The 17,513-nt window shown below is 33.5% G+C and overlaps 1 protein-coding gene across 2 annotated transcripts in view; it reads left to right on the plus strand.

The window, feature by feature from the left end:
• Positions 1-17,513, plus strand: part of ELP4 (elongator acetyltransferase complex subunit 4) — a 233,716-nt gene that overhangs the window by 80,347 nt on the left and 135,856 nt on the right. For both annotated transcript variants that reach the window (XM_081241480.1, XM_081241479.1), the window contains exon 7: positions 392-580. In XM_081241480.1, coding sequence (XP_081097606.1) covers positions 392-580 — 189 coding nt within the window. The remainder of the gene's footprint in view (positions 1-391; positions 581-17,513) is intronic.

The raw sequence follows: 17,513 nt of genomic DNA on the forward strand, positions 1-17,513 counted from the left end.
TTTGTAAGAATGGTTTGTAAGCATTCTAGTTTAGATTCTCTTTATTATTACCTGTGATTTGTTATGTATTACTTTAATTGCCTCAAACATAATTCTTAGGCACCATTAAGATTTAGAAACAAAAGCTTGAGGCTTGTGATACTCTTCAAATTTTCCAATAGAAAAAACAAAACAACAGTTCTGCTATTTTTTTATAGTCTTGTAGTCTAAAAGGTTTCCTTTATATTGCCTTATTATTGATAATACATAAAACTTTTTACTACATCTGTTGACATTAACTCCCTGATCTGTTTTGAATAAAAATAAGAACCGGCAGATAAAAGTAAAAGAGGTAGGTATCCTGTTGTTTAATAAAACTTAATGTGTTTACCTCCCTCTCACTTTCCCTTAGAAAAAACAGAAAAACATTTTAAGAATAGGAATCCAGAATCTTGGTTCACCTTTGTGGGGAGATGACATTTGCTGGACAGAAAACTGTGACAGCAATTTCAGTCTTACAAAGTTCCTCTATATGCTCCGTGGTCTTCTCCGAACCTCTCTTTCAGCCTGTATCATCACAGTGCCAACACACCTTATCCAGGTAAGAACTTTCCAAAACTACTTTCTCCTAACTCGTGGTTTATACTGAAGAGCAGTTTATAAGTGCTTTATGAACCTGGTAAATTATTTTCATATGCCATTTGGATAAAAGAGACTAAAGATGCTTGAAATGCCAGAGCAGCAAGATGTCTTTTAGATTATTCAATTCTCTAGTACTTGTGATTTTGATATACAGTGAGTATGTGGTAATTTCATCTTCACTAATTTTATTATTTTTTTCTTTGATTTATTGTGAACTTGCTAGTATCATTGTGACATGAGGTTGATTTTGCTGTCATATCTTGTCGTTGATCATAAAGCTAATCTGAATATAGATCTTGAAGAGATATTTTTACACCCATGTATAGCAGCATTATTCACAACAACTAAAATGTAGAAGCAACCTGACTGTTCACTGACAGATGATTAGATAAGCAAAATGTGGCATATCCACACAACAGGATATTATTCAGCCTTAAAAAGGAAGGAAGGGGCTTCCCTGGTGGCGCGGTGGTTGAGAGTCCACCTGCCAATGCAGGGGACACAGGTTCGTGCCCCGGTCCGGGAAGATCCCACATGCCGCGGAGCGGCTGGGCCCGTGAGCCATGGTCGCTGAGCCTGCGCGTCCGGAGCCTGTGCTCCGCAACGGGAGAGGCCACAACAGTGAGAGGCCCGCGTATGGGAAAAAAAAAAAAAAAAAAAAAGGAAGGAAGTTCTCACATGTGCTACAACAAGGATAAATCTTGAGAACGTTAGGCTCAGTGAAATAAGTCAGTCACTGAAAGACAAATACTGTGAATACAGTTATATGACATACTTGGAGTAGTCAAAATTATGGAGACAGAAAATAGAATGGTAGTTGCCAGGTGCTGGAGGTGGGAGAGAATGAGAGTTATTATTTTAATGGGTATGGAGTTTCAGTTTTACAAGATGCAAAGAGTTCTGGAGATGGCTGGTGGTGATGGTAGCACAACATTATGAATGTGTTTAATACCACTGAACTGTACACTTAAAAATGGTTAAGGGCTTCCCTGGTGGCACAGTAGTTAAGAATCCACCTGCCAATGCAGGGGACACGGGTTTGAGCCCTGGGCCAGGAAGATCCCACATGCCGCAGAGCAACTAAGCCCGTGCACCACAACTACTGAGCCTGCACTCTACAGCCCGCATGCCATAACTGCGGAGCCCGCATGCCACAACTACTGAGGCCCACGGGCCCAGAGCCCGTGCTCTGCAACAGGAGAAGCCACCACAATGAAGAGTAGCCCCCGCTCGCCACAACTAGAGAAAGCTCATGTGCAGCAATGAAGACCCAATGCAGCCAAACATAAATAAATAAATAAATTTATTTTTTTTAAATGGTTAAAATGGTAAACTTTACACTATATGTACTTTACCACAGTAAAAAAAAAAATTGAAAAAAAAGATGATCTGAATAGGACTAGTCCCCATCTTCCCTCCTTGTTTCTATATATATTTCTCCTGAAGTTACACTCTCATAAAAAGAGGCGTCTCCCCAGAGAACGAGGGGTCTTTGTAAGATTTCCTCATTGGTTCAAAAAAGTTCTTGAGAGTGTTCAAGGGGCAAGTTTGGGACTGTTTCCACAGTATGTATGTATATATGTACACATACACTATAACATGATAGTAGAAATAATATAACTGAAATACCTGCTGCAATGAATGGAATGTGAAAGTCTAACTAAAATCACTGAAATCATCTTTTCTAATGTACATACTAAAACACTTTGATTTGGAATGAATTATAGCAGAGAAGTTTTGAGCTTTGTTTTACTTCTCTAAGAAGTAGCAATTATAACAATAATGAGAGCAACTAGCAAATAAAAAACACTAAGTCAGGACCTACCAATTCTTATAGAATTTTTATGTAAATGCTATTATCTCCATTTTACCTATAAGGAAACTGAGGTATAGAGAAATTCAGAAATTAGATAAAGGTTAAATACTTGAGAAACCATAATTTGAACCCAGAAAATCAGATTCTAGAACCATATTATGACAAAATTCTACTACAATATCTAACAGATTTGTATTCTGGAACTCATTCTCTCAAAGCTAGTAAATCTCAAATCTTTAACCTTAGAGTTAAATAGAAAGGACTTGAAGGGTTCATCTGAATTAAGCTCCTGTCCTTGGATATGTTAAGCATTATCCCTGTTTCACAACTGAGGTCTGAACTTATATGACATATTCAAGCAAATCAAAGAAACAGGGACTATGCTTGGTGACACTCCAAAGGTCTGTGAGAACTTTACATTTAATTACATTAACAGAAATATAGCAGATGTAATTGAAATTTGGAGGACTCCAGGGAGTACTTGAGTACGCGAATAAGAATAGACATATAAAACAATGGGATAGAATTGGCAGTCTAGAAATAAACCCATACATCTATGGTCAACAAAATTTCAACAAGGGTGCCAAGACCATTCATAAGAAAAGAATAACCTTTCAACAAATGGCATGGGACAACTAGATAGCTACACGCAAAAGAATGAAGTTTGGACCCTTACCTCACACCATATACAAAAATTAATACAGAATGAATCAAAGACCTAAATTTAAGAACCAAAATAATTATGAAATAAATATACGTGTATATGTAATTTTAAAATTTATTGCAAAGGTGCCTATGCAATAAAGAAAAGAAAGAAAAAAATTTCTAAGGCCGTTTTGGTAGTGATCATCATTATTATTTAGAGAAGAGATTCCAAACCTATTGTGAATGTTTGTGACAGTGATTCCTCTAGCCTCTGAGGGAAGAGCAGTAATACTATCAGAAGACTTCAAATCATCCTGTGTACATCACTGAACATTAAGCAGTATTTGAATTTTGGTATTTTATAGATATATTTGAATTCTTGTAAAACTGAAAAAGATATAATTTAAATTCTGCTTTTTAAAATACCAGTAAAGAGACTATTTTGAAGTGGATATAGGAAAACATAAGGTTTTTCCTATTTTGAAATGGAAATAGGAAAACATAAGACTTTGGTGACCTTATACCACAGTCTCTTCCCTAGACAATTTTGCCTAGCTATCGTATAGTAGTCTTCTGGTCCTAATATCAGTGGAGCTATAAAATAAAATAAAATAAATTATTCCCTTGCTCTTTGAGCATGACATCTGACCATATATTTGGTTTTTTATGAAAATACTTAGGAGAAAATGTAAAACTTAACAGTTTGCTTAAACCAGTCATGATATAAATAGTGGATAAAACTCTAAATAACTCTTAAAGACTGGCAAGGAAAATCACAATGTTTAGGCTAAGAAAAGAGAGTAAGAAGCGGAAGCCATATGCTTACAAAGCTAACCAAAGACATATGCATACACAGAACCAGGGAACTGTGAGTTTGTTTAATAAAAACTTACATAGTGATTTCTATAGGCCAGTTGCAGTCCTAAGATCTTTTCAAATATTAACTCATTTAATCCTTATAATAATCCTATATTGTTGGTGCTATCATTATTTCCATTTTATAGATAAGGAAAAAGGGACAGAAAATTTAAGTGACTTTCCCAAGATCACACAGCTACTTGAGTGGCAGGATTTAGATCTAAGTGTTTCCCTTCCAAGTACCATACTCTTAACCACCACGCTCTGCTGCTTATTCAATGGAAGTTCTAAAATAGGGTCAAAATTAAGAAGCAGACTGTGCACAAAGTAGCATTCAATGATAGAAAGAGCCTGGGCTTTGGAGGGAGATAGACCCAATTAGTTATTTGGTCTTAGTCAAGTCCTAACTTTCTCAGCCTTAGCTTCTTCATTTGTAAAAATTCAGAGGATTAGCAATAACATGTGCTCACCCAGTGCTGGCACATGGTAGACACTCATTATATGTCAACAATTGTCACCTTCACTATTGTTACTTCAACAGACCTCCAAGACTGAGAATTTGAACAGAGATCAGGCTACAAAAACTAAGGTACACAAGTCCATCGAAGTAATAGAATTCTTAAGCTTTCTGCCTCTTTTTATGAACAACATGGACAGGATCTTCTTACAGGTTGGACAGGATCTTCTCACAGCTTAGACAGGTTAGGAACCTTGGCTGAAGTCAGATGGCCATTGAAGTCTTAGTAACATCACGTTGTTGTAACATGACTCTTTTTAACATCATACATCAACTTCCTCTCGACTATGACCAGTGCCTTCTCTGCAGACTCTAAGTCAAGGTTTAAATGGTGATTGAATAATTTATTCAATCAACAAATATTTATTGCAAGTACTATTCTAGGCATCCATGGGGATAAAGTAGTGAACAAGACAAACAAGGTCCCCTCCTCCTGGAGTTTTTTCAGAAATATGAAAGATAGAATGGATGGAGCAGACAATCAGTATATGTACATATTTTGGATGCTTGAGCTTGGTATTTGAGAGTAAGGTAGATTCTGACAGGAAATAGAAATGCAGTTTGATATCCTTGGAAATTTTGTCATATAATTAAACATCTATAGATAATGGAAGTGTGACACCTTTATATGAATATATTATATAAAGTAACACTACATTAAAAGTATATAAAATATCTATTTCTCTTAGATTGGGAAAAACAGCCAATCACAACCCTCAAAATGGGAAAAAATATTTGCAAACGAAGCAACTGACAAAAGATTAATCTCCAAAATATACAGGCAGCTCATGCAGCTCAATATCAAAAAAACAAACAACCTAATCCAAAAATGGGCAGAAAACCTAAATAGACATTTCTCCAAAGAAGATATACAGATTGCCAACAAACACATGAAAGGATGCACAACATCACTAATCATTAGAGAAATACAAATCAAAACTACAGTGCAGTATTACCTCACACCAGTCAGAATGGCCATCATCAAAAGATCTACACACAATAAATGCTGGAGAGGGTGTGGAGAAAAGGGAACCCTCTTGCACTGTTGGTGGGAATGTAAATTGATACAGCCACTATGGAGAACAGTATGGAGGTTCCTTAAAAAACTAAAAATAGAACTACCATACGACCCAGCAATCCCACTACTGGGCATATACCCTGAGAAAACCATAATTCAAAAAGAGTCATGTACCACAATGTTCATTGCAGCTCTATTTACAGTAGCCAGGACATGGAAGCAACCTAAGTGTCCATCGACAGATGAATGGATAAAGAAGATGTGGCACATATATACAATGGAATATTACTCAGCCATAAAAAGAAACAAAATGGAGTTATTTATAGTGAGGTGGATGGACCTAGAGACTGTCATACAGAGTGAAGTAAGTCAGAAAGAGAAAAACAAAGACCGTATACTAACACATATATATGGAATCTAAAAAAAAAAAAATGGTTCTGAAGAACCTAGGGGCAGGACAGGAATAAAGACGCAGACGTAGAGAATGGACTTGAGGACATGGGGAGGGGGAAGTGTAAGCTGGGACGATGTGAGAGAGTGGCATGGACATATATACACTACCCAATGTAAAATAGATAGCTAGTGGGAAGCAGCCACATAGTACAGGGAAGTCAGCTCGGTGCTTTGTGTCCACCTAGACGGGTGGCATAGGGAGGGTGGGAGGGAGACACAAGAGGGAGGAGATATGGGGATATATGTTTATGTATAGCTGATTCACTTTGTTATACAGCAGAAACTAACACACCATTGTAAGGCAATTATACTCCAATAAAGATGTTAAAAATAAATAAAGATTACATGAAGTTCAAAAAAAAATAGCCAATCAGTGTTCTTACTTTAGTTATTAACATTCTGTCAGACCTGTACAGTAATGATTAGTTACCCTTTATTGTACTTTTGGCATGCTTCCCATGTTTAATTTCATTGTAGAGAAGGAACACATAGTTAAGGAAATTGCAGAGCGGGAAAAGTTAAAATAGGGAAAATAATGACATAGATTCGAAACTGACTTTAACTTATTGTTGTAATAAGACTTTTGCAAGTAGAGTGGAAAAGAATTATTTTTAAATTTGCATTTGAACTATTTTCTGCTCAGCCTCATAACTTTGAACTTGAAATAGTTTATTTCCATTGGGTTAGAGATTGTTTTCATCACAGCACAGGAAATAACAAGCATACATTGAAACAAATGGATAAAATAAATTCTAAATATCTGTTTGCTGAAAACACTAAAATTATTCATCAAATATATTATGAATGTCTTAAAATATGTATGCATATAAAGTCCTAAACAATTCTCCCTGTGAAGTAGTATTATTACTCATCTGGTCTCTTGCTAGAATATAGTTTTAGTATCTGCCCAAAGACACTGTATTAAAAATGTATGTGAAAATGGCCAAGTTAAATACAGACTTTGTTACATGCTGAACTGTGGAGCAAAGTGTCATTAGAAGGAGCAGAACTATGGACGGCTCCCCTATATTCCAGCATTACTCAGTTCCCAGATCCCTGCTGTGTAGTTGTTCCACTCGCCAAGAAGCCTGTTAAAGAGCCCCCAAGAGCATGTGTACGGCCCTCCATGTTAATAGTTAATTGGTGAGGATGGCAAGATGAGAGGACAGCCGAACATGTGGTCTCTCAGACTCAAGCAGTAGACAGACCTTTAGTTATAATAACAGCAGCTGCTCACATTCTCACAACTCAACTGTTCAAAACTGTTGTCGAGTGAAGATTATCATGGATTGAAAAAGAAAGAGGAAAAGTTACATCTAAGAAAAATAACTAAAACCCTACCTTGAAACTCTTCCTTCCTATTATCTTAAGTATGAGAATATTATTTCAACTCTTAAAATCTTAAGTATAAATTTCCATGTCAAAAATTGTTATATTCAGCTACATTGAACATTCTGCTGCTTTTTTTCCTGTTTACTGTTAGAAACACAAATGTACACCCTTCGAAACTTTTTAACGACCTTTTTTTACACGGAGATAACTTTGAAGCTGTTACAATTGGTTACTGTTTGATTTCCATATCTCGCAATATATGAAACTCTAATGTTTTTTGGTCTTATAAATGAGAACTGGCTTACTATTAGTGAAATTTGTCATCCACTTGCAAATTATACAAATATTTAGTGCCTTTTAAATTAATTTTATTTTCAATTATCAGTGACAGTTCTGCTTAAGAAAAATGGTGACCAATAACATTTAATCTTTTTGGAAATAGAAACTTAGTTTCATGCCTTATTATGATTATATTGGCGAGGCGAAAGGAAAATAAATTTCCCCTAGCTTATGCATTTTATTTACACAATCTGTGACAGGTTGTTCTTGATTTGTATTTTTTATTGATTGAAAGCACTTTTACCTGAAACTGTCAGGAAATAAATATTAAAGCACTTAAAGTTGTAATTAAAATAGGAAAGGTTAATTTCTATACCTTTCTCACAGCTTTCCTTTCAAAAAGAAAATTTACTTTTTATTATTGCTAATCTATTCAAGCTGTCATAATCTACACTTTTAAGGAATTTTTTAATATAAACGACCCAATAAATTTCTCCTTAACTATAATAATGCAGGAATGAAAACTTCCTTGACATTTTTGATGATAAAATATGAAATAACTTTTTCTCATTCTACAATAATTCTTTGTATTGCTAACATTTAATGTATTTGCTTATAGAACATTAGTTGGTAAACTATTTAAACTTTCTTTTATTCAGAATAGATTTTAGATTTGAAACTGGCCTATAACATATTTTTATTGGTCATCACTGGCACTTGGTCAGTAATAACCTTATTCAGTTTTTATCATAAACCACTATTTTCCAACAATTTTATCTGTGGAATTTCCCTCCCCACCCTCCCCCCGCCTCCAGCTACCTCACTGAAGAAAACTATCACCAGCATTAGTTAGCTTATACCAAGGAAAAATCATTTTCTGAAGAAAAGCAGGAAGACAGGCCCTTGTTACATGTCTCTTGAAAATTGAATGAAGTTTTAGTGTGTTATTTTAATAGATATATTTTCAAATCGATCTTCTATAATATTAATATATGAAAACTTTGAACCCACTGAAGTAAATGGTGCAGTATGTTTCAGTGTGGAGAAATTCAGAACAAACCTTTTCACATCCATAAACTTTTGTGTTCATGCTGAGTATTTTAGCAGCTAAACTCTAAGGCAAGCAATGGACAGCTATAGAACTAACCACTAATATAGGATTATGAAATGTGGACTCCAGTGGCCTTGTGAATTTCTCTCAGTGTGAAATCTTTTATTCTTAAAACAAGACCTAAGAATAATTGTATGGTAAGGGAACAACAGACTCTTATGAGTTTACAACTATAAAATTCTGGAAAATATTTTTTTTGTAATTGTTGATATGAGCATCATTATAGGAAAGCATAACAACACCTTCTGCCATATAACTTAATCTATCTTAAATGGTCTTTTTAAATATACTTTATTAAGGAGAATTATTATTTGAAATGGTCTTTTTAAATACAGTTTGTTACAGATACTTAAGGCTGAAAATTACAGATTCAATCTCTTGATCACAACTATCAATTATTAAAGGATAAAGTTGGATATTCTGGGTATCAATTTTTCATATTCTCAACTAAGAATCTGCCTTAATTTTTCTAGACCTTGTCAACTACTCTGATATAGATTGCAAAAACTTAACATTTTTAAAAGTTTAAAAAGAATTTTTTAATGAAATGAATCATATTAAACCCATATTAATTTTACCATATTTGTCAAATTCCAGTCTTTGAAAATTTAGTAACTTCATACAAGTCTGTTTGGGTGTAAACAGAGTCTGTTTTTCTTTACAACAACAAATAATAGAACTGTGTTTCAACTCTGCTCCTATACGCTTGTATTTATAAATTTTTATAGTTCCAGTTTTTTTTTTCTATTTCATATTGCACAATCTAGTGTTTGATTAATTTTTTAAATCAAATCTTAGCTTGTATGCATTATACTTATATTTCTAATTTACTTTCTTGGTCCAGGATGTTTGAAAGTTTTTACACAAATAAACTCCAAATTTCTTATAAGTTTCTGTCTATGTAGAGCGTTAGGAGCAGTATATGTACCATTTTGTCTTAGTGTAAATATGCGTATTAAATAAGGGTAGCATATTTAAAACTGTCAGTAAGATTCATGTGTGTCTTCAGAAGTAAAAAGAGTCATTTAGAAACCTTTTATTATAATTAATCTAACCAAATCATATTTGATAAGGCATACAATGAAAAATAATTTTGACTTTAAATACTTTTTTGCTTTCCCTAAAATTATGAAGTTTTGGTTCATATGGCGATTCATACTATATAGTTCCTAGTAGTGGTGATGGTTGTTAAAGTACTATTTAGAGCCAAAATTTTCAAATATATCAATGATAGAAATAGTGAAATGTCTCATCACAGTATGGAGATTGAGTCATCTGTTGGGGCATATGGAATCTTTGGCTGCTGGACTGCATAGTCTTTATAATGCCCAATGTCCAGGCATGGACACAACTGTTCTGGGAGCAGAATCGGGGAGGGACTCTGTGTTTCGTGTCCTTGAACATGATAGAAGAAAAAAAGAGGAAGGATCTTTAACATTATTTTTATTATAGACTCTTCTCTACTACATCACTTTTGTGTACAGAAAAGAAGTACAACTTTACTTAATTTTGTATTTATTTTACAAATAGAATTACTAAGCTTTTTATTTGGGTGTTACAAGCTTTCTGAAAAACACCTATAAGAAAATGCAAATTTTGAATTATTCCTATTTATATACTTAGATGCATACCTTCCCTTAAAGAAAGGTTACTGTCTTCAAAGAAGGGCGATACTTATTTCTTAATATCGAGACAAAACATGCTTGTAACAAATTATAATTTAAAGCTATTTAAGTACCAGGTCATATATTATATCCTAACATTATTTTTTAGCCCTTTGCTATTAATTACATTATTATTACTCTATGAAGAGTTCCCACTTCTCTAATAATGTTTTCGCACCCTATGTAGTTAATCTTTAATGTTGGGGAGGACGGGAGAGAGATTAAATTAGCCTTGTAACCTCTTTCTCTTCCAGGCTGATGATGGAAAATAAAAGCTCTTAGCCACAAAATGTAACACTTAGAATTAATATTTAATTAGACTAGCAAATTGTACACAGTGGCTGAAAGCTTCCGAAGAGTTTTTAGTGCCACAATTGACCTACAGGTTTAATAATAACTCACTTCTAGAAGCAAGTGCCAGTTCAGCATAGTAGAGCCACTGTAAGAAAGTCCTGAGAGATTAAAATCAGCAAACCAAATGGCAGGCAGGGATTCCTGGGATGGAGCCTTCTGGAAAGCTGGGAGCTGGAATAGCTTTTAAGCCAGGATTCAGATGAGAACAGTGGGTGAAAAAGCTGATCCCTCCTGTTCTGGGAGCTTCTGGTTGTAGGCCAAAATCTTAGAACAGATTTTTACTAAATGTTTTTGCTGCAGCTATTAACTTACATTGAAAATCAAATATTGAATAATTTTTCTGTAAAATTTAACAAAATTTTTGTGTAAACATTAGGTTTTAATTTCTTATATATTAGTACATAATATCTGTAAACTCAGATCATTAGATTATCAGATGGGTTTGGCGCTGTACATCTATGCTGTTTTGCTGTGACATGCTGTTTCCTTGTTCCCTGTATAGTTGATTTATATGGTTCATTTCTATATTATTTCATTACGGGGCATTATGCAGAGCCTGAGAAAGAGATTCTGAAGTCTGTAGCCCAAGAAATTTTTTCTTCCAGAAGAGATATATATCAACAAACATAAATCAGAAGCATTTTTAATTTTTAAAGACCTAATATTTATAAAAGCAATTCTACATTTGTTTATGCTTATGATGCAATTAAATTATAAGTAAATAATTGGACCTCCTGGTGAAACATTGGATCCTTATATCTCTGAGAAATTAATCTGGTGAAAAAATAGGATACCCTGAGTTTGAAAATGTGCAAACACAGAACAGCCAACTAAAAAAGGAACACCTTACATAATTTGTTGGTTATATCTTAAATAATTGAAGGAAAGCTAGTCATTAGTTAAAAATTCAAGCAGGTGAGAACCTTGCCAGCAGAGGGAGTAGTCCTGTCTTCCGTCAGGTTCCCATCATATTCCCACCTGCCTCAGCCTTTTTCGCAGCCAGTCTCCCATCTGGACCTGGCTCTGTCAGCCTGTTCCTGATGACAGGCTATAATTTTATACTCAATATGGGATTATTCTAAGCTGATTTTAAATTTTAGTATCTTTAACCTACCACTGCATCGCAAACATCAGCTGGATGCTCTGTTTGATATTTGGATATTAGCAGTTGTTTTTCCAGGCAGAGTGTGAGCTTTTGGACATCTGCGAATTGCATTTTAAGGGTTTCATGTATAAAGTAGTGAGCAACAAATTTCTGATTTAGGAAGTTACCCATAAAAGATTTTAAAATACAAGTAAATTTCCATGGGAATAATTTCTGTAATATGAAACTAGATGATGTGTAGTTTATTAAAAATGCCTAAAATTAATTTTGAATATTTTGCCATTATTCTGTTCAGCCTGTTCATTCCAGCATTTTGTTCAGTCCATTTATAAGGGTTTTCAGAATATGTAAGTTTTTGTAATGTTTTATATAATAACTTACTAAAAAATAAAACTGATGTAAACAAATGTTCTGCAAAGCATGTAGTATTTGAGACCAAGGTAAATGTAAATAATATATCTGAAAATAATATCATGTGTTCTTTAAAAAATGCTTCAGTTTTAAGGAACCAACATTTTCATACCAAAATATAGAATAACAAGTATATGATCAGATGGAAAACAAAAAATATGGCTCCATTGCTTAATCCTAGTAAAAATCCTGGTATTTGGCAACATACTCAGCAATTTCTTTTGCCCTTGAGGTAGGTATATTTACCATTAGCTTCTTTGTGAATATGTTTTAAACATTAGAAAAAGGAACCAAAATATGATTTCCCTACATGAATATCAATATACAATGCTACCAAGAGAGTGTTGCCATTAGGATTTTTTTAATTTACAGAAGTTCCTCCATATTTTAAAATTGTATGTGACTTTGAATAAAGTTCAGTATTAAATCTGGAAAGATTTAATCTAATACCTTCACTAAGGTATTAATATTATTATTAATATGTATTAGTATAATTTTGATAAAATTATATTCTTTCTTAAACTCAAAATTAATTATGAATATAATTATCTCCCCACTATCAATTTTTTTTTTTTAGTAAAATAAGAGTCTAATCCACAGAAGTAAGTGACAACTCTGAGAAGGTGAGGGAAGGCATGTAAAAAGTTACAAACTGTATAACTGTTTTAATTTTATTATTTCATAGTCTTGATTTCAATTGAATGGAGAACTTAATAAGCATGGAAAAACAAATACCTCGTTAAATATCCCTAGATTTATCCTTTCATTCAAGTTTGTTTATTTTGATTACACGACAAAAAAAATGTCATGAGTTGTGGTATGTTTGTTTCTAATATCATTTTTCAAAAAATGTTATTATAACTTGAGCTGTTAAGTAGAATACTTGCTTTTCTTGTGGTGATTCCCTCCCCACCATAGACACACACATCGTTTCACATAGTAGGGTCAAACATAAAGTAATTTAAATATTTCTTTAACTTTTCAATATTAACTTGATAGTGCTTTTGTGCTATTGTAGTCCCAAATCTGATGTGCGTGCCATACTCAGATGGAGCACTACCCTTCATACTGTGTGTTTGCTGTCTTTCTTATTTGAGTAACCCAAGAACTTATTTTAATTTGAGGCGTTTCACAAATGCTTTATGTCAGTTGATTTATTCCTTTCAAGTTTCTTGATAGTTAAGTGATTGGTTAATTACTTTTTAATTATCTTGCTAAAATCTTTCCTGGAAGTATATATTGTATTAGTACAAACTATATCATTTATATTGTTGAGATAATTAAGTCCAAGTAAGTAAGGAAATATTCAGAGTTTTTTGATATATTCTCATTGTTACTTGGTTACTCTAAATAGGTATCTCAACTATTTTTATTAGAAAACAAAGAGAGCTTCCTGTGGCAGTAGTTGAATTTTTATCTCTTAACAAAGTTCTTAATTTTGGCTTTATGAGCTTTGAATTGGAAAATAGCATTAAATTAACCTTCCTTTATTTAAAATCTATTTAATGGATTTGGCATATCCTAATAAAAAGAGGTTACCATTCTGTAGAAGTAAATAGGAAACATTCTATGCAACCAAACAAGGAACAATCAAACCAAAAACTCTGTGAAGTTTTTTTGTGAAATTAAAATTGGAGTAAGAAGGTAGTCAACTGGACATTCCGATTTGCCTTTTTTATTTGCAACATCATTTGACATAATTTAAATTTAAGTAATTACTTAAGAAATTACACCACAACAGAAAGTTTTAAGAACCTTTTATGTAACTTAATACAATGCTATTTGGGATTGCCAGCAAACTCTTAAAACTCCTGGACCCTGGCTCTCTTCTGGCTTCCCTCCTAGTCATGTCTTGGCTACTATCCAGAGCTGACAACTTTCACCCAGGACTGAAGGGCGATTTGCCTAGTATAAAAAAGATTTTTGAGTCATCCTAGATTTTCACATCCAGATGGGCAGGAAGGAAGAGTGGCAGTATCATTGTATATATTTGGGTGATGTCATTATGCCATGCATGTGGTGTAACCATTAATTTACTCATACTGGTGAATCTTGAATGTCCTTAGTCAAATATTCCTTATTGGCCACTATATTGCAACAACTTCAAATTTAACACAAAAATTATTCAAAATTTATGTCTAAGTAATAGATGCACAAATACCTTTACTTCTCCATTTCCAACTACATACATATACTGTAGACTAAAGAGGTTTCGCATCTTGGCTAATAACATAAAAACACTTAGAATCTCTTAAGATGAGAATATAGAAGTTACAGTTTCCAGGCCTCTGCTAAAATCATTATGCTAAAGCTTTCTGAACATTACAGGTTATAATAAGACAATTTATTGTCCATAGTGCATTATTCCTAAAGTGAATTGTGATTATTGTGCTTTTAAGGATTTTTAAAAGCAGTTAATTTTAGATTCTTTTAAGTAAATTTACCTACCTTTATCTAAAAGACCATTTAGTATTAATATTATGATTTGAAAGACATTTTGACAAGAGTGGTTTAAGGGTACGATTACATCAATATACCACATTCCCTATGAATCTTGGAGGTAAAGAAGTAATCTGTAACACTATTTGAACTTTTAAAAAAGTAAGTACCTTTACATGCCCAAATATCTTTTATGCTCCTACAGATAATTGGAAGACTTCATGAGTTTAGGATAAAATTCATCTCATTCAGAAACTTAGATGTTATTCTTATATAATTTCCTGTGCTTTTTATTTTATAGACATTTTTCAGATATCTATACAACTTTCACAATTAATCTGGTTTGCCACATTACATAAACTGTTTTCCAGAATTGCTGTGCAGAAAGCAGTAAGCTCACTGTCAAATGTAACTTATTTTATGGTAATGATTAAAAGTTTATTCTTGTTCTGATACTTCATGGAAGCTTTTAAGATAGAATTTCGTTTGTAGTTAATAACTGATGTAAATCTATGGAACTTAGCAATATGACAAATGAAATATATGTATGAGTTTATGAGATTTTAAAATCTAGGCTGTCTGTATCTTTTATATTAATTCATCAGTTTTCTTCTGCATGGTGGATAATTGATATTTTTAATCTTCCGCAAATTACCTTAAAAAGGCTTATAATGTAGATAAATATTACAGGATGTTAAGTGGTTTATTAGTCAATTTTAAGGTTAAATTAAGGAAAGAAACCTTCTTTGAAATAAATGTCAAGTTGACCATTTGAATACGCAGGACCTTGCTTATATACTACTAGAATGGAAGACTAATTCCATACTTAAACCTTACAATTTCTATCATTCTTAAGCCCTAGTTTATATCACCGAAATCCTGATATTTGAGTCGTAACAAAAATTGACTTTTATAATTTTAGATTCAGATATTTAGATACAAAGGCTCAGTCTTCTATTTATAGATAAAAGGAAATCTGACCTTTTTGATTAAGAAATATTGTCAGTAGCCTTTATAAGTGCTTGTTCATCTGAGGGTCCATGGCAGGAGTACTCTTCCCAGTTGAGTTTATCCTAAAAATGAAATGATAAGAGTCTGCTGGTTGTTATCTAAGATCCTTCTTAATGGGAGAACCACATGGTTATTCTTCATCTCCCACTTGTTCTCACCCTCTACAGCCAACTCAGCCATACCCCACCCCCACCCCAACATTGTTCAGTACTCAGCACAATGAATCATTTTCAAGTTGACTCATTGTGAACTGTCTCCCAGCTGTTGGAATGTCTGGCAGACATTTTTGTTTGGGTGAAGAATAACTGGCTGAAACCCAACCTGGATGAGCTCGATATAATGGTCTTTGGCTAAAGAAATATTGAGAGGAGCATGTTTATGGCCTTTGAAACCCCTGTTATTCCTGGAGTAGGACCATCCCCTGTGGCATAGAACTGAAAGTAAGGGATCAATCTGGATTATTTTCTCACCATTGAATGAAAAATTGCCTTGGAAAAAATAGGCATTTCCAAATGATGTTCGTTTTTCTATTCTTGGTACCCCCCCTCCGTGATTGAAAGTATTAAAGACAATTAAGGATAATTACTTTTGCTGCTTCCTTTTAAGAGCACTATTTCAAAGGCTGTAATATTCTCTTCATAACACACATTTCTACTTACAGAGGAGTTGCAAAGTACTGCCCTAGATGTGAGTTAACTAGTCACTTCAGCATAATGTTTAGTGACAGAGGCTACTGTGTATTTCAAACCAAGTCAGTTAACATTAACCAACCCTCTTTTATTTTTCATTCTTATGCGATCTTTACAAGAGAATTTAAACAGAGGAATACCAGTAAGCTCAATAGTCAATCACATTTTCAGAAAGTGAACATATTTGATTATATTTGGACTTTTCTTAACAGGGGACATAGCATGAGACTGTAAATTGTCTTGACTGTTTTACATTTCCCATACTTTTTCTTAAGGATTAGTTTTAAAATGGTATATCAGTGTATAAAATGGGAGTTTCAAAATTATAACATTTTATAAACAACAATCTTTCAACTTATCCTGATCTTCAGATCAAATGTTTTTCTAACGTGTTATAGCCTATAAAATAGTTTTCAAACCTATCTCCCTATCAGGAGTTACAAGGAATACTGAACTTTATTAAATAAAATAATTCAAGAAAACCTGCAGATTATTGTGATTATATTTTTAATTATTATATTTTTTATAGCCATGAAATTCTGGGTATTTTAGAACTATTATTATTTAAAATGTGACATCTTTTATAATGTATTGTTCAGCAGTATTTTTGATTCAGGTCTGGTTGTGTTGGGAAGGAAAGGGTAGACTACTAGTCTAGTGCTGGTCATCTACAATCTTTTCTTTGCCTTTATCATTATTACAGAGTCAAATAGCAGCATCTGGAAAGAGAGAATAGAAGACTGCAGAGCTGGCCATGCTGCAGACTCTTAGCTGGACCCTTCCATGTTTCTAATATGATACAGAGGACCTCAGCTATTATAAGGCTGGGACGTGGTCCCAGTTGACAGATGTTAGTGGGATCTTCCCTTATACATTATACTGTGCTATATACTGCTTCTAAATTCTGATGTTTATCAGATTTTCCGATGGGCACTGGGTAAAGTAATTTGAAAAAATAATAGTATATGAAAATAAAGATAGCCTTGCCCCTTAAGACAAGAGAAAAACTATTTTTCTGTGAAAACTAAGGTATGCCCCCCTCAGCTCTTCGAATTAAAATAGCATACCTACATGGGCCATATTTTTCATCCAGTTTTCCACCTGTGGTAGCTTTAACTTTTAAGTTATTTCTCCATGTTGATAGCCTATCTTCTCTACAATTTGTCATTGAGATGGCATAATACATTGTC

This window comes from Mesoplodon bidens, assembly GCF_964165515.1.
Source record: "Mesoplodon bidens genome assembly, chromosome: 7".
Taxonomy (NCBI): domain Eukaryota; kingdom Metazoa; phylum Chordata; class Mammalia; order Artiodactyla; family Ziphiidae; genus Mesoplodon; species Mesoplodon bidens.